The following is a 17,831-nucleotide window of genomic DNA, read 5'->3' on the forward strand; positions in this document are numbered from 1 at the left end:
GTGCTAGGAAAAAGTCTTGGCTAAACTGCACCTTCAGGGGCCAGGACAACCAGCTATGACCTTCTCCACAAATCCATGGAGTGCTCAAAACCACAGAGGCTGGCATGAGCTCAGTCTGGCTGGCTCGTCTGAGTGATAGTCCTTTTGCTCAAGGAGGCCACTGCAGCAAGAGAGAGTCCTCCAGCTGCCAATCGGGCCACCAGATTACCTGATCCTCCAATGTCTTTGCTCAGCTGCAAAACAATGAACACTAGAAAGAGCACTGACAACAAGAAAGCAAATAATTTATCCGAACAAAATGACTATGATAGTTTTTAAGATTCATGTTTATTTTACGTGTGGGTGTTCTGTTTGCTTGTATATGTGTGCACCATGTATGTTCCTGGTGGGTGTCAACAAAGACGGTAGAGGAGGGCATCGGATCCTTTGGGACAGGAGTTCCAGACAATTTTGAGCCACCATGTGGGTGCTGGGAATCAAACCCAGATCCTCTAGAGGAGCAACCAGTGTTCTTAACCACTGTGCCATCTCTCCAGCCCCAGTTTATAACAGCTGGCCAGTGCCCAAGGGGAGATGTGTCCTCTCCTCTGTTCTGTGACCACAAAAAGGAAATTTTGTGTTATAGCAGCTGCTCAGTCTCTCTGCTTCCTCCTCCTACTCCCCCTACTCCCACGGAGCTCTGCCTTAACCAGTGTGTGTGTGTGTGTGTGTGTGTGTGTGTGTGTGTGTGTGTGTGTGTGTGTGTGTGTGTGTGTGTGCTGAAACTCTGCCTTGTTTATAGAACTGAGAAGACTCTGAGGGCAGTACCTTCCCTGTGCTTCTCATCCCATGAACAATAGTAATGGAAGCAAATGAGTGGGGGCACTGCCCGGACCTGTCTGATGCGCACACATGAATTATACAGATAGAGATGTTTCATTATGAAATCGAATGTGCGATGTCAAGAGAATAGAGAAACAGATCACCGGGCTCATACATCACACCTATGGTGAAATACATCACTGTATACCTGCATCACTCAGCTTTAACAACAACCGTCTTTTACCCCAGTCTCGCTTCACTTTCACCCCTTTACGGAGAGGCCTGGATTATTGAAAAGGTGCCTCTTGGCTTCCACCTGTACTTTACACATTATGTTAACTCCATTGGGTTGTCTTAGCTCTGCCCTGTAATTAATTACCTACAGTCTGCAAATGAAAAAAATGAGACATCAAAACATCGAGCCATGTTGTCTAGAATTTGGAAAGAGCAAGCCACACCACAGCTTTTGCTCTGGTTGCTTTGTTTTGTTTTGTGGTTTGTTTGTTTGTTTGTTTTTGATGGCCTTGATGTGTGCCCCTAAGTGACTCACTATGTAGTCCAGACTGGCCTCCATCTTTCCGCAGTCCTCTTGCCTCAGCCTCCCTAGTGGTAGGATAATGGCATACACCACTGTGCCCGACTTGCTTTCTTTCCATGGACTATTTAATTCTACTTCTAAAGGGTGCATGTTTTAGAATGAGTGAGTGAATAAATGAATGAGCTGGGCCTCAAAGCCATGCTGTGCCTCAGTTTCATTGACAATGAACCACGCTGCAGAGAGCTGCCACTTTGTGTACCCCACTTCTCTCTGTGCCTGGAACACTGGGGACGCCAGTGTCGGCACCCCCTCTGGTTACTGATGGCATGCTCTCTGTCCCCACAGCCAGAGGAGTCAGTTCTCATTGAAAATTGCCAGCAGCAGTGTGTGTGCCACCCAGGAGAAGGCATGGTGTGCCAGGATCACAGCTGCAAGCCAGGACAGGTGTGCGAGCCCTCAGGAGGCATCCTGACCTGCGTCACCAAAGGTGCTGGGCAAGTGGGTCTGGGCTGGTGTGGGGGACACAGGACAGGGGCTAGGAGCTAAAGGTGACATAATTTCATGGTGAGAGGTGCTGAGGGCTGTGGATTGAGGTATCAGACCTTGGACTGGGATTCCAGGAGCCAAGGGAAGAGATCATTCAGTCTGGGTGTCAGGGAACCTTAAGGCATTTGAGGCTGTGGGAACCTCAGGGCAAGATTTCGATGGTGGATGTCAAAGGCCTTGGAGGACTGCAGGCCTGGTGAACTTTTTCTTTCAAATGCACAGTGATAATTATTTAAGTTTGCAAGCCACGTGGCCTGGAATACAATTGCTCACTGCAACACAGCTTTATTTACAACCTCGAGCACCAGGAGGTCCTATGCCTGGATGGCCACTGGTTCACTGGATTAGGCATGGGGCTTCCAACGCCAGCATCAAGGGTCAGGGGCACTGAGAAATTAGGGCACTGAGTTTCTAAGGCAGGTGCTCCCAGGGCAGAGGCAGAGACAAAATCAAGGAAGAACCTTGACTACAGGATCCCCTTCAAGCAGAAGATTGTGATTTTTAGAAATACAGGTCTTGCCCCGGGTGGTGGTGGCGCACGCCTTTAATCCAAGTACTTGGGAGGCAGAGGCTGATGGATCTCAATGAATTCAAGGCCAGCCTGGTCTATAAAGTGAGTTCCAGGACAGCCATGAATGTTACACAGAGAAACCCTGTCTCAAAAAACAAAAAACAAAACACACACAAAAAAAAAAAGGAAAAGAAAAGAAAAAGAAACACAGGTCTCAGAAGAGACCCCCCTCATTCAAAATTGAGGACAAAATTTAACCTCACACCACCTTCCTGGAAGGCAGCCCTCTCCTGCAATGAGTAAAAAGTGGTAATTCCAGAACTGAGGGTGGGGCTGAGACACTCAGAATTGATGAGCAGGATTTCAGAGTCTCTGAGGAATGGGCTGCATTGATCAGGGTCACATCGGAAGGGAGCTTAATATGGCAAATGATTTCCGTGTTTAGGGATGTGGCTCAGAGCTTGCCTAGCAGGTGCAATAACCGAGCATAGCACTAGAGCCGGAGGCAGATGCTATCCGCACTGGCTGCATTGAGTAAAGAGACACACAAGGGCACACAAGGGTGCACAAGGGCACACAAGGGCACACAGGGGCGCACAAGGGCACACAAGGGCGCACAAGGGCGCACAAGGGCACACAAGGGCACACAAGCAACAGAAACTACATGGAGTGACCCTTTCAGGGATTCCTTCATCACATAGGAAGGCAGGGATTGGGAAGTGCCACACCTGTCTCATACCTCACTGGAGAAGACACCCCTGCAGCCACTGAGTGGCAGAGGATCCTGCAAGGCTGGGGTTGCAGAAGTGAACCCCCATCCCCCACCCAAGTGCTGGCGAAACTCAGCTGGAAGCAGCCACCTAGTGTGTCTGGTGACTAGCCAGAGATCCCTACAGGCCACAGGCCCCACAGCTCAGCAGCAGCAGCCCCTGGAAGAGCAGAGCAGGTTGTCAGGACAGGGGCCCCTCCCCCAAGACTCCCTAGTGCCCTCTGCTGACAAAGCTTCCAGGCTGGATGCCTAGTGTAGCTAGAGTTTTCCTGCCTGGCCCACAGTCAGGACAAATCTCTCTCACCCGCCAGTCCCACAGCCGCTCAAACCCGACCAAGTAAACACAGAGACTTATATTGGTTACAACCTGTATGGCCGTGGCAGGCTTCTTGCTAACTGTTCTTACAGCTTAAATTAATCCATTTCCATTAATCTATACCTTGCCACATGGCTCGTGGCTTACCGGCATCTTCACATGCTGCTTGTCATCGTGGCGGCTGGCAGTGTCTCTCTGACTCAGCCTTCCACTTCCCAGCTTTATTCTCCTCCTTGTCCCGCCTACACTTCCTGCCTAGCCAATGGCCAATCAGTGTTTTATTTATTGACCAATCAGCAACACATTTGACATACAGAACATCCCACAGCAGCCTAGGCTCAGAGTGTGTATGTGTTCCCACACTGGAGACAGTATATAGTGACACTAATATGGAGCCTTGGGAATGGACGCTCTCCAAGATAAGCCTCGGTGATGAGACTCCTAAGGCAGAACACCCCACTACCCACAAATGGAGCTAGCACCTCAGGCCATGAGATTTTGACTAGGGACTGAGGCAAAAGGTGAAATGTTGGGGCCCCAGACATGGAAATCTCATCAGCAAATCCTGGGACTGAGGTCTTGAGCCTAAGAGCAGAGAGCCAGAATCCAGAAGAAGGTGTTCGATCGCCTGGAACTGAAGCTACAGATGGCTGTGAACCTCCATGTGGATGCTATGAACCAAACCCAGATCTGCAAGGGTCTCCCCCATGGCAACATTCAGAGCCAATATCCCTGGTACATTCTGAGTTAGATTCAGGCATGCTTGTGGCGCGCAGCCCCTCAAGAACCTGTCTTCTGTTTCCGCAGACCCATGCCAAGGTGTGACCTGTCGGTCACAGGAAACATGCACAGAGAAAGAAGGCAAGGGTGTGTGCGTACCCAATTATAATTCCAAGTGCTGGGTGTGGGGAGACCCTCACTATCAGTCCTTCGATGGCTTGAATGCTAACTTCCACGGGACCTGCAGCTACCTGCTGGCAGGAAGTGTCTGTCCTGGGGTCAGTGCTGAGGGGCTGACCCCTTTCACTGTCACAACCAAGCACGAGAGCCAGGGCAACCCTGCCGTGTCCAGTGTGAAGAAGGTCACTGTGACCGCCTACAACACCAGCATCGCCATCCATAAGAAAGGGAACGGCAGAGTCCAGGTACGATCAGTAGGGCGGTCGCTCAAGTACCCGAAGGAGGCCGGAGTTGGAATCTCAACCAACTCCAAAGTAGATTTAAAACAGACTCTGGCTGGGCGGCGGTGGCGCACGCCTTTAATCCCAGCACTCGGGAGGCAGAGCCAGGCGGATCTCTGTGAGTTCGAGGCCAGCCTGGGCTACCAAGTGAGTCCCCAGGAAAGGCGCAAAGCTACACAGAGAAACCCTGTCTCGAAAAACCAAAAAAAAAAAAAAAAAAAAAACAGACTCTGATGCCCACTCTTATTCCCAAGAGCTGGTGTTGACCATAATGTCAGTCAGGAGGAAGCCCTTAGCAGGCAGAATGAGGAAACCAGGACAGGAAAGGCTACGGCTCAACATAGGCTGCTCCCTTGACCCCATTGGCCTCCCTCTCTCCCCAGGTGAATGGAGTTCTGAAGGCCTTGCCTGTCTACCTGGCTGGTGGGCAGATTTCAGTGGTTCATGGAGGCTCCAAGGCTGTGCTGGTGACTGACTTCGGGCTTCAGGTCACCTACGACTGGAATTGGAGGGTAGAGGTCACGCTGCCCAGTAGCTACCATGGTGCAGTGTGTGGGCTCTGTGGAAACATGGACAAAAACCCCCAAAATGACCTAGTGTTCCCTAACGGCACAGTGGCACCCTCAATGCCCACCTGGGGTGGCAGCTGGCAGACTCCAGGGTGGGACCCTCTTTGCTGGAATGAATGTAAGGGTTCCTGTCCAATGTGCCCAGAGGAACGAGTGGAGGAGTATGAGGGTCCTGGCTACTGTGGACCTCTGGCTCCTGGCACAGTGGGCCCTTTCGCCAACTGCCATGCCCATGTGCCTCCTGAAAGTTTCTTCAAGGGCTGTGTGCTGGATGTCTGTCTGGGTGGTGGCAACAAAGACATACTTTGCCAGGCACTGGCTGCCTATGCTGCTGCCTGCCAGGCTGCTGGCATCGAAATCAAGGACTGGAGGACTCAGGCAGGCTGTGGTGAGTGGTGGGGACCAGGGCAAGGGCTGGGCTGGCTCCACTCCCACCGTTTGGGGTCCTTCTACTGGTTTCTGCTTGTCTCTGTCTCCCGGCTGTCTCTGTCTGTGTCCCAGCTTATCTCTCTCTCCATCTCACTCCATCTGCTCTACTTTGTCCCAGCTTCCCCCCCGACTGTCCCCTTTTGTCTCTGTTGATGTCTTTCCCACTCCATCCCCAGAGACCACTCCAACACCATTCTTCATTTCTCTCTCTCCCTTCATCTACCCACAGAGATCGCCTGTCCTGACAACAGCCACTATGAGCTCTGTGGCCCACCGTGCCCAGCCAGCTGCCCACCCCCTGCACGCCACACAACCCCAGCTGCATGTGACGGGCCCTGTGTGGAGGGGTGCCAGTGTGACCAGGGCTTTGTGTTGAGTGCAAAGATGTGTGTACCGCTGGACGGTGGCTGTGGCTGCTGGGTCAATGGCACATACCATGAACCAGGCACTGAGTTTTGGACTGATGCCACCTGCTCTAAGAGGTGTCACTGTGGACCTGGAGGTGAATCCCTGGTCTGCACATCTGCCAGCTGTGGGCTGGGTGAGAAATGTGCCTTGTTGCCCTCTGGCCAGCTCGGCTGCCAGCCTACAAGCACAGCTGAGTGCCAAGCCTGGGGTGATCCCCATTACATCACTCTAGATGGGCACCGGTTTGACTTCCAAGGCACCTGCGAGTACCTGCTGAGTGCACCCTGCCATGCGCCACCCACTGGGACTGAATACTTCAGTGTCACTGTGGCTAATGAGCACAGGGGCAGCCAGGCTGTCAGCTACACCCGCACTGTCACTCTGAGCATCTATGGCCTCAGCCTGACCCTTAGTGCCCGCTGGCCCAGGCAGCTGCAGGTGAGTGGGCTGTGGTCCAGGAGCCTCTGCTGGACAGGAGAGAATGAGGGATGGGCCATTCCCCAAAGCACCTTTCCAGCCTGGCAGGAGCCTGGTGCTGAGTTCAGCCTACAGCCTGTGGGGCCAGGGAGGCTGGAAGCAGTGTCTTCCCCAGGCTCTGCCTTCCATTATTCCTCTGTAGGGTGGACTGTCAAAAGTACCTACTTGACGGTAGCATAGAGTGCAAATGTCACTAGTCTCTTTACTATTATTATAACCAGTGGTCATGTGCTCAAGATCACTGATACTGAATGGTGCAGACAGGATTGGAACGTGTGTAGACCCGTCTCAACTCACTCCTCCCGCCCACATCCACAGGTGAACGGAGAGATGATGATGCTGCCTTTCCAGCTGGATTCACGACTGTTCGCTTATCTGAGTGGCACAGGCTTGGTGGTGAACACCACCCTGGGGCTCTCCCTGGCTTTTGATGGAGACAGTTTCGTGCGCATGCATGTGCCTGCAGCCTATGCAGGCGCCCTCTGTGGCCTGTGCGGGAACTACAACAAAAATCCCAAGGATGACCCGACAGCAGTTGGGAAACCTGAGGGCTGGAAGATTGGAGGAACCCTAAACTGTGACCACTGCGTGGCTGGGCCTTGCCCACAGCCCTGCACACCTGAGCAACAGGAACCCTTCCGTGGCCCTGACGCCTGTGGCATAATCTCGTCCCCCGAAGGCCCCCTGGCACCCTGCCACAGCCTCGTGCCGCCCACACAGTACTTTGAGGCTTGCTTGCTGGATGCCTGTCAGGTTCAGGGCCATCCAGGAGGCCTCTGTCCTGCCATCGCCACCTATGTGGCAGCTTGTCAGGATTCTAGGGCCCAACTTGGAGAGTGGAGGAAGCCAGACTTCTGTCGTGAGTACTGACCCGTGCAGCTCCACACAAACAGGGTCTCCCCCAACCCTTTCCAGGAGCTCTAAGACAAGAGTCCTGGTGCTTCAGTGGAGCTCAAGGCCCATCCCCACCACCTCCTGTCAGAGATACACCCTGGCACTGATACTGAAAAACACCACCTGGCCAGGGAAGGACCTAGCTACACACCCAGAGTCACAAAGCCTGGGTGCAGACCCCTCTGGGAGCTTCATTTTCCTAGTGGACTTGGATATGACCCAGTGACAGTTACTCAGTAAGAAACTCTGTCAGAGGCCAGGTGACTTACACCCCTGGACCATCTCCCACAGTTAGACACACAGAAGTGGTCAGTAGCCCAGCGGTGCCTGGGGAGATGCTACACTGCCTGCCACACACTGGTCAGACATCCGACACCCTCAGCTGGAATCAGGACCTGTCCCTGGCAGATCCAAGCAGACTCCACCCTGTGAGTGTCACCCACTCACGTACACACTGGCAGAGTCGCACCCTGAAACGGAGGATGTCCGAGAGACCAGCGGGTGCTCCGGTCCTGTCCGCACGTCTTCACTCTCTTCAGTCAGGCTGACTGATCTCCCACGCACCTGGGCCCCTAGTCAGGCGCTCACCGACAGAGCCTTGGTGGGTTCTAGTGTGCTCTGGTCAGACGCACGTCGTCTATCCCCCAGACAGTCGCTTGTAGAGGTACTAGTCAGGATGACACACCCTTCTCAGGGAGCTGTCTCCGCAGGCTCCTCTTACACACAAGCCCTTCTGGCCCCACCATTGCCCCTGCCTGACTCTCCCTTTTTCTGTCCCCACAGCTCTCCAGTGTCCTGCCAACAGTCACTACCAGCTCTGTGGTGACTCCTGCCCTGTGAGTTGCCCAAGCCTCTTGCCCCCAGAGGGCTGTGAAACCACCTGCCGTGAGGGCTGTGTCTGTGATTCTGGCTTTGTGCTCAGTGGTGACACCTGTGTGCCCGTGGGCCAGTGTGGCTGCCTCCACAATGGACGCTACTACCTGCTAGGTGCCACATTCTACCCAGGCCCTGAGTGTGAGCGGCTCTGTGCGTGTGGGCCAGGTGGCGAGGTCAGCTGCCAGATAGAGTCCTGTGGCATCCATGAGGAGTGCCAGTTAGTGGATGGCATCCGTGCCTGTCATCCCAAAAGTTCTAAATTAATGCTGGTCCTTAATGGCATCCATTATGTCACCCTTGATGGACGGGTGTATGATCTTCATGGCTCCTGCTCCTACATCTTGGCACAAGTTTGTTACCCGAAACCTGGACTGGAGGAGTTTTCCATTGTGCTTGAGAAGAACTTGGCAGGTGACCCCCAACGTGTGGTGGTTACAGTGGACGGCCACAATGTGGTCCTGGCTAAAGGGCCACAGGTGAGTGGACACAAGCCTGCCCAGTGTTCTGATGGGACACAGACCCATATACGGGGTCATCTAGAGTCATGCCCCTACTCTGGAGGACCTTGGGGGACACTGACCAACTTGAGAGTCTTGAGAGCACCACAGAACCTGGTATTGGGGAAATGAAGGTCCCACCCTGAAACCCACTGGAAACATGGCCCAATCCCTTCCCTGGGAGCCTAAATACACTCCAGCTAAAATGTACCTAGCTCTACCATGAGGGTTTAAGAGAGACAGCGGCGTTCTACCGCAGAACAAGAAGGGCTTTCCTTTAAAGTGACATGCTCTCACCCCCAACCTGATTGACCTCTCCCTCCAGGTGACTGTGGAGAGTGAAGCTGTGACCCTGCCTGTGGTTATAGGCTCCATGTATATAACTATTGAAGGCCGAAACATGTTTCTTCAGACAAAATGGGGGCTGAAGCTTCTCTTTGATGGTAATAACCATATCCTCATGGTCATCCCTAGTCCCTTCCATGGACGGATGTGTGGCCTCTGTGGGAACTTCAATGGGAACCAAAGTGATGACTTTATGTTGCCCAGTGGCACATTGCCCCCCAATGTGGAAGCCTTTGGAGCTGCGTGGCGAGCTCCCGGCTCCTCTTTGGGCTGTGGTGAAGGTTGTGGGCCCCAAGGCTGCCCTGTGTGCTTGGCAGAGAAGACAGAAGCATATGAGAAAAACGAAGCCTGTGGACAGATCAGTAATCCCCAAGGCCCCTTCAAAGACTGCCACCAGGTTCTGAGTCCCTTGGAATACTTCCGCCAATGTGTATTTAATATGTGTGCCCATAAGAGAAAACAAGTATACCTCTGCCGTAGCCTGGCAGCCTACACTGCAGCCTGCCAGGCAACTGGTGCAACCGTGAAGCCCTGGAGGACAGACAGCTTCTGCCGTGAGTGTCTGTGGGCCCCTTTGGGACCTCCTGGGCCCTGGAGAAATCCCTTCCTGTGACAGGCCTCCTCCAACCCTGCTCCAGCATCCTCTGTGCCTTCCCCCATTTACTTGCGGCTCTGGGGTCTCAGCCTCCAGTCAAGAGTCCACCCTCCCCAGACCTCCCATCCACCTCTTCAGAGCTGTTCCCAGCTCTTTCTGTAGTGACCTGGAAGGGAGCTGATGGATTGAGTGTCCTGAGTCTGTGGCTCACTGACCCCTCCCTCAGATGGAGTAGCCTCTCATGTGTTCAGTGCAAGTCCATGGACAATAGATCCCTAATCCAAGACAATACACCTCTTTCCAAATTACAGGGTAGGAACAGGTCCCCTCAGACCCCCAATGTCAAAACAAGGGTCCCTGGTGCTCCACTGAAGAGCCACTTCTTCAGTCTCCTAGGCAGGATGGAGACCTGGGTCGTCATCTACCCAACAGCATTGAAACAGTCCGGGTTTGGCCGTCCCTAGCTCAAACAGTAGGCTAGGCCCATGCACCCTGTGCTCTCTGGACATGTGCCCTGGTGGTCCTTAACGTCTCTGTAGCTGCTGCGTTTCCAACTGAAATCAGACTTCAAGCCTGATCCTTCTCTCCTACCGCAGTGGCCGTGTGGTGACAATAGCCATGCCAGCCCTCAACGCTCAGTTGGAGCCCAGCGCCTCTTCTTTGACAGCTCCGTGTCTTTCACTTATTCTTGTCTTTCTCTTGCCCCGTTCTCAAATCTATTCTTGTGCCATCTCAATCCTTTGTTTGCACCTCCAGCCTTAGATACTCTGCCTGCCCCCCCCAACCCCAACTCAACACTGTCAGAGCTTCCCCATTTCAATCTGACCTACCTGAGCCTCCCAATGCCTTCGGAGTTTTCTGCCCCACATCCCCAACCCATCCTGACAATCTGCTTGCCCACTCCATCCTTCCCTCACCCTCTTCCTGACCTCCCCATGCTGTCCCCGCCCTCTTCCTGACCTCCCCATCTTACAGCTGATTCCCTGCATCCAAGCCCAGCCTTCCTCCATGCCTTCCCATCCTCCCCCAGCATTCCGTTCTCCAGGCCTGACTGTCTCAGATTTCTCGTCTTCACAGACCCCTCTGACTATCCTCCTGCAGTGCAAACCTGCATGTGTAAACCTGGATGTGAGCTTTGTAAGACAGGGTTGGGGACTGCATCGTTCCCATCTTCAGCACCATCCTGGCCAGGGCTAGGAGTTCAGTAAGCCGAGTTAGTCAGTGTCCTGCAGCAGGTGTGACCTACCTTGCCTCCTCTCCCTCCAGCTCTCCGGTGTCCCGACCACAGCCACTACTCTGTGTGCATGAGCTCCTGCCAGGGCTCCTGTGCTGCCCTCTCTGGCCTCACCCAATGCACCACTCGCTGCTTTGAAGGATGTGAGTGTGACAATCACTACCTGCTCTCCCAGGGTGTGTGCATTCCTGCCCACGACTGCGGCTGCACCTACAATGGCCAATATATGCCGGTGAGCAGGGACTCCAAGCAGGCAGTGGGGGCGGGGGAGCTGGAGGGACATTCAGAGCTGCTGTGCTCTGGGTTTCTGTTCAGGGATTGGGACACCGGGGGCCACCACCTGTTCCCAGCTGCGTCTGCTGTGCTAAGTCACCCCAGACTCGGCAGGTCGAAGCAAGAGAGCTTAGTTGCCCACAGCTCTGGAGGCCAGGAGTCAAGGACCAGCTCACGGCACTAAAGTCGAAGCACTGGAAAGCTGACACTGTCTAAGAGGTTCCGGAGGGAAATCTCTGCCTTGTGTCTCCCACCCTCTGGCGGCCTGGGTCATTCCTTGGCTTGGCCACACCACTCCAATCTCTGCCATCACTTCTCTGGGTGACCTGACATCTCCCTGTATAGTTCTTTCATGAGTGTCCATGGGATTCCCCACCTAGACGATCAGGATTAATTCCCCATCTAAACAGCATTAATCACACTGCAAACACATGTTTCCGTTTAAGTAGCATCCTTGGTCCCAGGACTTGGGAATTGCTATCTTTGGTGCAGGGACATTCTTCCACTACCCTTCCCTCTCTGAACTTCTTCACCTGCAGAGTGGTTGAGTCAGCATCCTGGCTCCATAGACATTTGATGCTCAGGACAGCTGGTACCCAGTGAGCACAGGCCTCATCCTCCCCTGCATCACATTCAGCAAACAGAACAGAAGTTATAATAGTGCAGTGGGTGGCCCAGCTACCAATCATTCAACAGTGTGCTCTGGGATTTAAGAGTTAATTTATCCTTGCTGATGCTTTTTGAAAGCTCTTTGTGTGACTAAGTGTGTTTGACATGTCAATTCGTCTTGTGATCCTGACAGTCTGAGACAGGTTACCAACAAAGGTTGTGCAATAGAGAAGCCATCCCAAAGCTGCTCCTCAGTCAGCGGTGCTAATTTGAGCAAGTGGAACCAAATTTCTGTCCCTTCCTTCAGGTCTCACTGCCTACTGGAAGCCATCTGGGATCCCCCAGGTTAGGTCTGCAGCCTCCTTGGGCTTTCAAATGCTTCCCAGTTCTGACCCGATTTTTATATCCCTCATTGCATTCCTACACCTCCCCTCCTATCCCCGGCTTTCTGAGCCTTCCCATCTCATCTCTGACCTCTGCACTATTAAAGCCTTTTGGATTTGTAAAGCCGGCATCCAGAGGAAAATCCACCAAGAGATAGAAATGTGTGAGTCCTTGGAATACAGGTGGGACCCTCAGCTCACTCAATCTCAGTTCACATCAGTGGAATCCAATAACCCTGGATGCAAAATATTGGGGAAACCGACAACTGTCCTGAGCATGTACAGAATTTTATTCTCATGCTCTCCTAGTCAGCACCACACTGTTTATGCAGCATTCGCATTGTATTGGGCATGGGCTAAGGTATACAGTAGGATGTGGTGTGTTACATGCAAAAACAATACCACCATATATAGTGGAGTTAGCATCCTCCAATGCGGTACCTTCAGGAGCTTCTGGACCAAGGGACCCCTCTGTTGTGAGAACTGCACTGATTTTTTTTTTTCTTGCCAAGTTTTCAAAGTTTTATGTGTGGTTTTTTTTTTTTCAAACTTTTGTTCTTTTAAATAATCAATCCTCAGAACAAGTGTAAGCATGTGTGTTGGGGGGTGCCCTTTCCTGAGGCTCTGCCACTGATGCCATGCTCGCCCCACCCACTTCTCTTGGGAGTGTGTGCCTGTTGCTTCCTATAAACCATTTGAGACTCTCTCGCAAACGTGGCGGCTCCCTTACCCCTACATCATTAAGCATGGGTGCTGTGAGACTAAGGAAATCGATCACGTGACCGATGATAATGATCAAAACCAGGAAACTCCCAGTTATTCAATACCATTATCAGTTGACTTCACCCAGATTTCACCAGTTATTCCAATACAAGCATCTGTAATCACTGCCTTCTCTGACCCAGGGCCCCTGAGGAGGCAGACGCTGTGTTCTGTCCATAAAATCTGATGACCTCTCCAGGAGAGGTACGGCAAGAACGAGGCTTGGGGACAGAGCCCAGGGCAAGGGGTTAATGGTCCTAGGTCTGAGAAAGCAAAAAACAGGAGGAGATGATCAGAAAAGAGACACCCAGTTCAGGGAAAGCCATTTGCTCCGGGCCATGGTCTCTGGGCACTGAGATGTCCCAGCATCCACCTTATCTCCTCCAGTAAGTTTTTCTGCATTATAGTAATAAATATCTTCATGTAATTAATATGTTACTATATCACTACAAAACGTAATAGATTAAAACAATGACCGCTTTTACGCTTCTAATCCGGTGACTGCAGTTTGGGGTAGGAGGCCTCCTGTCCTCTGAGCTTATCTGTCACCTAACAGGACAGCGGAGGGTGCTGCTGTAGGCCACTAGCTTTTTTACTGCAAGACAATGCCTAGGGAGGACTGCTCTATGGGTAAAGGAGGTTGGTGTAGCTCACAGCTTTGGAGACGGAAGTCCAAAGCTCCTGGTGCAGGCTCTGGGGAGGCTCCCTGGCTGCATGTTGTCATCATGGCAGCAGTTGTATGTTTCTGTCAACATGTAGTCTCTCTCCTTAAAAAGCCATAAGACTTCTATTGGGGATCCGCCATCTTAGAGACATGATCTATAGTCAGCTTCCCAAGGCCGATCTTCTATTTCTTACTTGAGAGTCAAGGACTGTAATAAGATACTATCGTCATTTCATCCTGAGTACTTTGTCCCTTCCCTTCTCATTCAGCGTTGCCAGGGAGAATGGGTTCTTTCTTTACAAAACTGTCCTTATGGCTTTGTCTCACTGGTTTCTGAGCCTGAATCTGCACAGCCAAACTTCTGCCAAACCAATAACAAACAAAAAGAATTTCTGTTTTTGAGACAGGGTCTTACTATGTAGTCCTGGCTGTCCTGGAGCTCACTATATAGACCAGGCTAGCCTCAAATTCACAGAGATACTTCTGCCTCTGCCTCCTGAGTGCTGGGATTAAAGGTGTGTGCCACAACGCCCAGCCCCAGTCATTTTCCCCCTAAAATAACTCTGTCTTCATGTTGACGTGCATTTGAAAAGAGTATATCCTGCTAGTAGGATCAATCAAAACTTACCCAGCCTCCTCGTGCATGGTTTGCTCGTAACACACATCACCCCTGCTTTTCTTTTGTTCCAGACATTATTAGGTCCTAGATTTCCTTGCAGTTATAATGATCACATGTCATAGGCTAATAAGAGTTTTTCAAGAGCTTCTAAGATCATTCACACTTTCCCAACTTAACCAGAGTCCCAACTTCTAAACTCCGTAGTTGGATGAAGTCTCCAACCTCTTCACACCATTAATACAAAACCTTGAGGACTAAAGTCCTGCACAGTTCAGGAGAACAAGCTTTATTCAAGCCACGGCAAGTGGCCTGAGCTGGGGTCACTGTCTGTACCACGTGGGGACTCATCCTCCAGTGGATTAGCCCAGGCTTGTTCTCACAGTAACGGCACAATCTGAGACAGGGTGGTGATGGGGTGGACTGTCAAGACTCTTGAGTCAAAACATGAGCTTGGCACAGTGTTGTTTGAATCTTAAATGGTCTTTTAATTAAAAAAAAAACAAAACCCAGAGCCAGATATCAGGGTGAAAGCCGAAAGATCACAGAAACAGAACAGCCAGCCACTAGTTTTTACCTGTATGAAATCTTCAGCCTAAACTGAGTAAGTTCCTGTTTCCTCACGCCTTATATACCTTTCTCTGCCCTGCCATATTACTTCCTGGGATTAAAGGCATGTGTGTTTCCCAAGCAAAGGCATGAGATCTCAAATGCTGGGATTAAAGGTGTGTGCCACCATTGCCTGGCTTCTGTGTCTAATCTAGCGGCTGGCTCTGTCCTCTGATCCTCAGGCAAGTTTATTAGGGTACACCTAATATATCACCACAGCACAGCCTGGCCTCTGCTATGTTTTATTGACAAATCAGTCTGAGGGTCATTGACACTCTACCATTGGGTAGAGGACACACACACCATTTCTTATTGGGAGCTTCGATGGGTTCCCCATGCAAATGCACATAACCCACCCTTTCTGTGCACAGGTGAACACCTCACTGATGACCTCAGACTGCATCGAGCGCTGTTTCTGCTCCACAAGAACCGGCCTGACATGCGGAGCAGCTGGCTGCCCATCTGGCCACGTCTGTGAGATCCGAGCAGGAGTCCGGGATTGCTGGCCAGCCAAAGGTCTCTGCTCCATCTCTGTGGGGGCCAACCTCACCACCTTCGATGGGGCTCACAATGCCATCAGCTCCCCTGGTGTCTATGAGCTTTCTTCTCGATGCCCGGGACTCCAGAAGACTGTGCCCTGGTACCGTGTGGTTGCTGATGTCCAGCCTCGCCATGGCAATGACAAGGTCGTGGGCAAGGTCCACGTCTTCTTCAAGAATGGAATGGTGACTGTGACCCAAAGCAAGGGCGTGTGGGTAAGCCTGGGCACAGAGGGCAGGGATGTCTTCCCTGGGCTTTCCTTCTTCCTGTCACAGTGGCCAACATCCTGGCTACCCAGTGGCCTTGCGGTCTGTCTCCTTCATCCAGGTCTCTACACATTTTTCTGGATTTGTACCTGTCTCTATAGGTCAGCCTGGGTCCCTCTCCTTGGCCTGAGTTCTTACATTCAAGGAACAGCATAGCTTTGCTGTTGGTCTTAATCAAGCCTCCACTGGTTACCAGTGACAGGAAACCAAATGCCTTGGGGGAAACGAATGGACTGGCTCCATATCTGGGAAACCCAGAGACGGCCCCAGACACCCCAGCTATACTGTCAGGAGTTTACACCTTGTCTCTGAAGTCAATGTCTATTTCTAATTTTTTTTTTCCGAGACAGGGTTTCTCTGTGTAGCCTTGGGCCTTTCCTGGAACTCACTCTGTAGCCCAGGCTGGCCTCAGACTCACAGAGATCTGCTGCCTCTGCCTTCTGAGTGCTGGGATTAAAGGCGTGCGCCACAACCGCCTGGCTTATGTCTAAATTTTGTTTTGTTTTGTTTTGTTTTGTTTGTTTTTCGAGACAGGGTTTCTCTGTGTAGCTTTGCGCCTTTCCTGGGACTCACTTGGTAGCCCAGGCTGGCCTCGAACTCACAGAGATCCGCCTGGCTCTGCCTCCCGAGTGCTGGGATTAAAGGCGTGCGCCACCACTGCCTGGCAATTTTTTTTTTTTTTTTTTTTTTTTTTTTTAAAGACCAGATACATGTATCTGTGTATCCCTGACTGTCCTGAAATTTACTATGTAGATCAGACTGGTCTTGAACTCACAGAGATCCACCTGTGTCTGCCTCCTGAGTGCTGGGATTAAAGAGTGCTGTGCCTGGTTTTCAACTTCATTCCTAGATAGTTTTGTTTCCGTGAAGGGACGTGCCACCTGCCTCAGCCTGAGCACCTCAGCAGAAACAGATCCAGCACAAGCTTCAGGACTGCTTCTCACTGAGCTAGCCTGGACTGCCTGCCCATTCTAGCGTCGGGGGTGGAATGCTATGATTCGCCAAGCTGGTATCACATGAAGTGTTGGGATTCCCCAAGTTAATTTCCAGGCTCCATGGTCCCGTCTGAGAACTCAGCCCCCGGCTGTACTGATGGGCAAGAAAGACGACAATGACAGGATGTGAAGAGACGCTGCAATGGGGAAGAGGTGCAGACAGGATCCTCAGCTCATTCTGAAAACCAGACCTGAGGAGCAACCCCAGATTCGCTCAGTTGCTTACTTATCTATCTGATCCAAGGAGCTCCTCCCCCAGCTTAGAATATTGTGAGGGTCCATTGACCCATCATTCTGTCCACTGACAACTTAAATACTAAACAAAGAGATTCTGAAAATATTAGTAAGTTAATTGGGGAGTCACACTGCAATGGGCATAAGCATGCACAGTGAGCTGTGTGTGGACACCCATCTCCAGCTGTCTTCCCACCTGTTCATCTCTCCATGTAACCCTCCTCTCCGGGACCCATCCCTTCCAGCACCTGTCCCTGCCGCTGCTTTGCTTTGTTATTGTGCATGAGGACTCCAGTGTGGTGTTCCCTCAGCTATTGTCACTCAGGTCTCACGTCTCCGTTTCCCCTCCCCCTACACCAGGTGAATGGTCTCCGAGTGGATCTCCCAGCTAATGTGTTAACATCTGTGTCTGTGAGGAGGATGCCCGATGGCGCCATGCTCATCCGCAAGAAGGCAGGGGTCCAGGTCCGGCTTGGAACCAGTGGGCAGCTGGATGTGATGGTCGGTGATGACCATGCAGCCCTGCTGTGTGGGGCCTGTGGAAACTTTGATGGGGACCAGAAAAATGATGTGCTTAAATATCAGGGGAAGACACTGATGGAGAAGTGGAAAGCACAGGACTTCTCCTCATGGTGAGGATGGAGAGTGGAAACCAGACTGGGAAAAGAGGTGGTGTGGGTGGGTGCTCAGTCTGCAGCATGAAGTGCTAAATGTCTGTCTCTTGCAGTTCCAACTGATCAGTCATCACTGGCAATGGACACTTCAAGACCTGCCTCTTCCAGAAGTTCCAGTGACTGAAGGATGTCCTGTGTGTCCCCTCCCTGTCCCTCCCCTTTGCTGAGCCACTAAGGCCAAATCTGGAAGCATTGAGTAAATATCTAGACCCAAGTTGCA

The 17,831-nt window shown here is 51.9% G+C and overlaps 1 protein-coding gene across 1 annotated transcript in view; it reads left to right on the forward strand.

Annotated features, from left to right (window-relative positions):
- The window catches only part of LOC128125085 (IgGFc-binding protein-like), a 39,765-nt gene extending 21,934 nt beyond the window's left edge, over window positions 1–17,831 (forward strand). The window contains exons 9-19 of the mRNA XM_052762071.1: window positions 1,685–1,826; window positions 4,289–4,626; window positions 5,046–5,619; window positions 5,890–6,506; window positions 6,864–7,404; window positions 8,223–8,791; window positions 9,138–9,711; window positions 11,019–11,218; window positions 15,274–15,657; window positions 17,298–17,569; window positions 17,665–17,831. Of these exons, the coding sequence (XP_052618031.1) occupies window positions 1,685–1,826; window positions 4,289–4,626; window positions 5,046–5,619; window positions 5,890–6,506; window positions 6,864–7,404; window positions 8,223–8,791; window positions 9,138–9,711; window positions 11,019–11,218; window positions 15,274–15,657; window positions 17,298–17,569; window positions 17,665–17,674 (4,221 nt within the window). The 3' untranslated portion in view covers window positions 17,675–17,831. The remainder of the gene's footprint in view (window positions 1–1,684; window positions 1,827–4,288; window positions 4,627–5,045; window positions 5,620–5,889; window positions 6,507–6,863; window positions 7,405–8,222; window positions 8,792–9,137; window positions 9,712–11,018; window positions 11,219–15,273; window positions 15,658–17,297; window positions 17,570–17,664) is intronic.

The sequence above is a fragment of the Peromyscus californicus genome, unplaced genomic scaffold, assembly GCF_007827085.1.
Source record: "Peromyscus californicus insignis strain IS unplaced genomic scaffold, ASM782708v3 Scaffold_4__1_contigs__length_199733344, whole genome shotgun sequence".
Taxonomy (NCBI): Eukaryota; Metazoa; Chordata; class Mammalia; order Rodentia; family Cricetidae; genus Peromyscus; species Peromyscus californicus.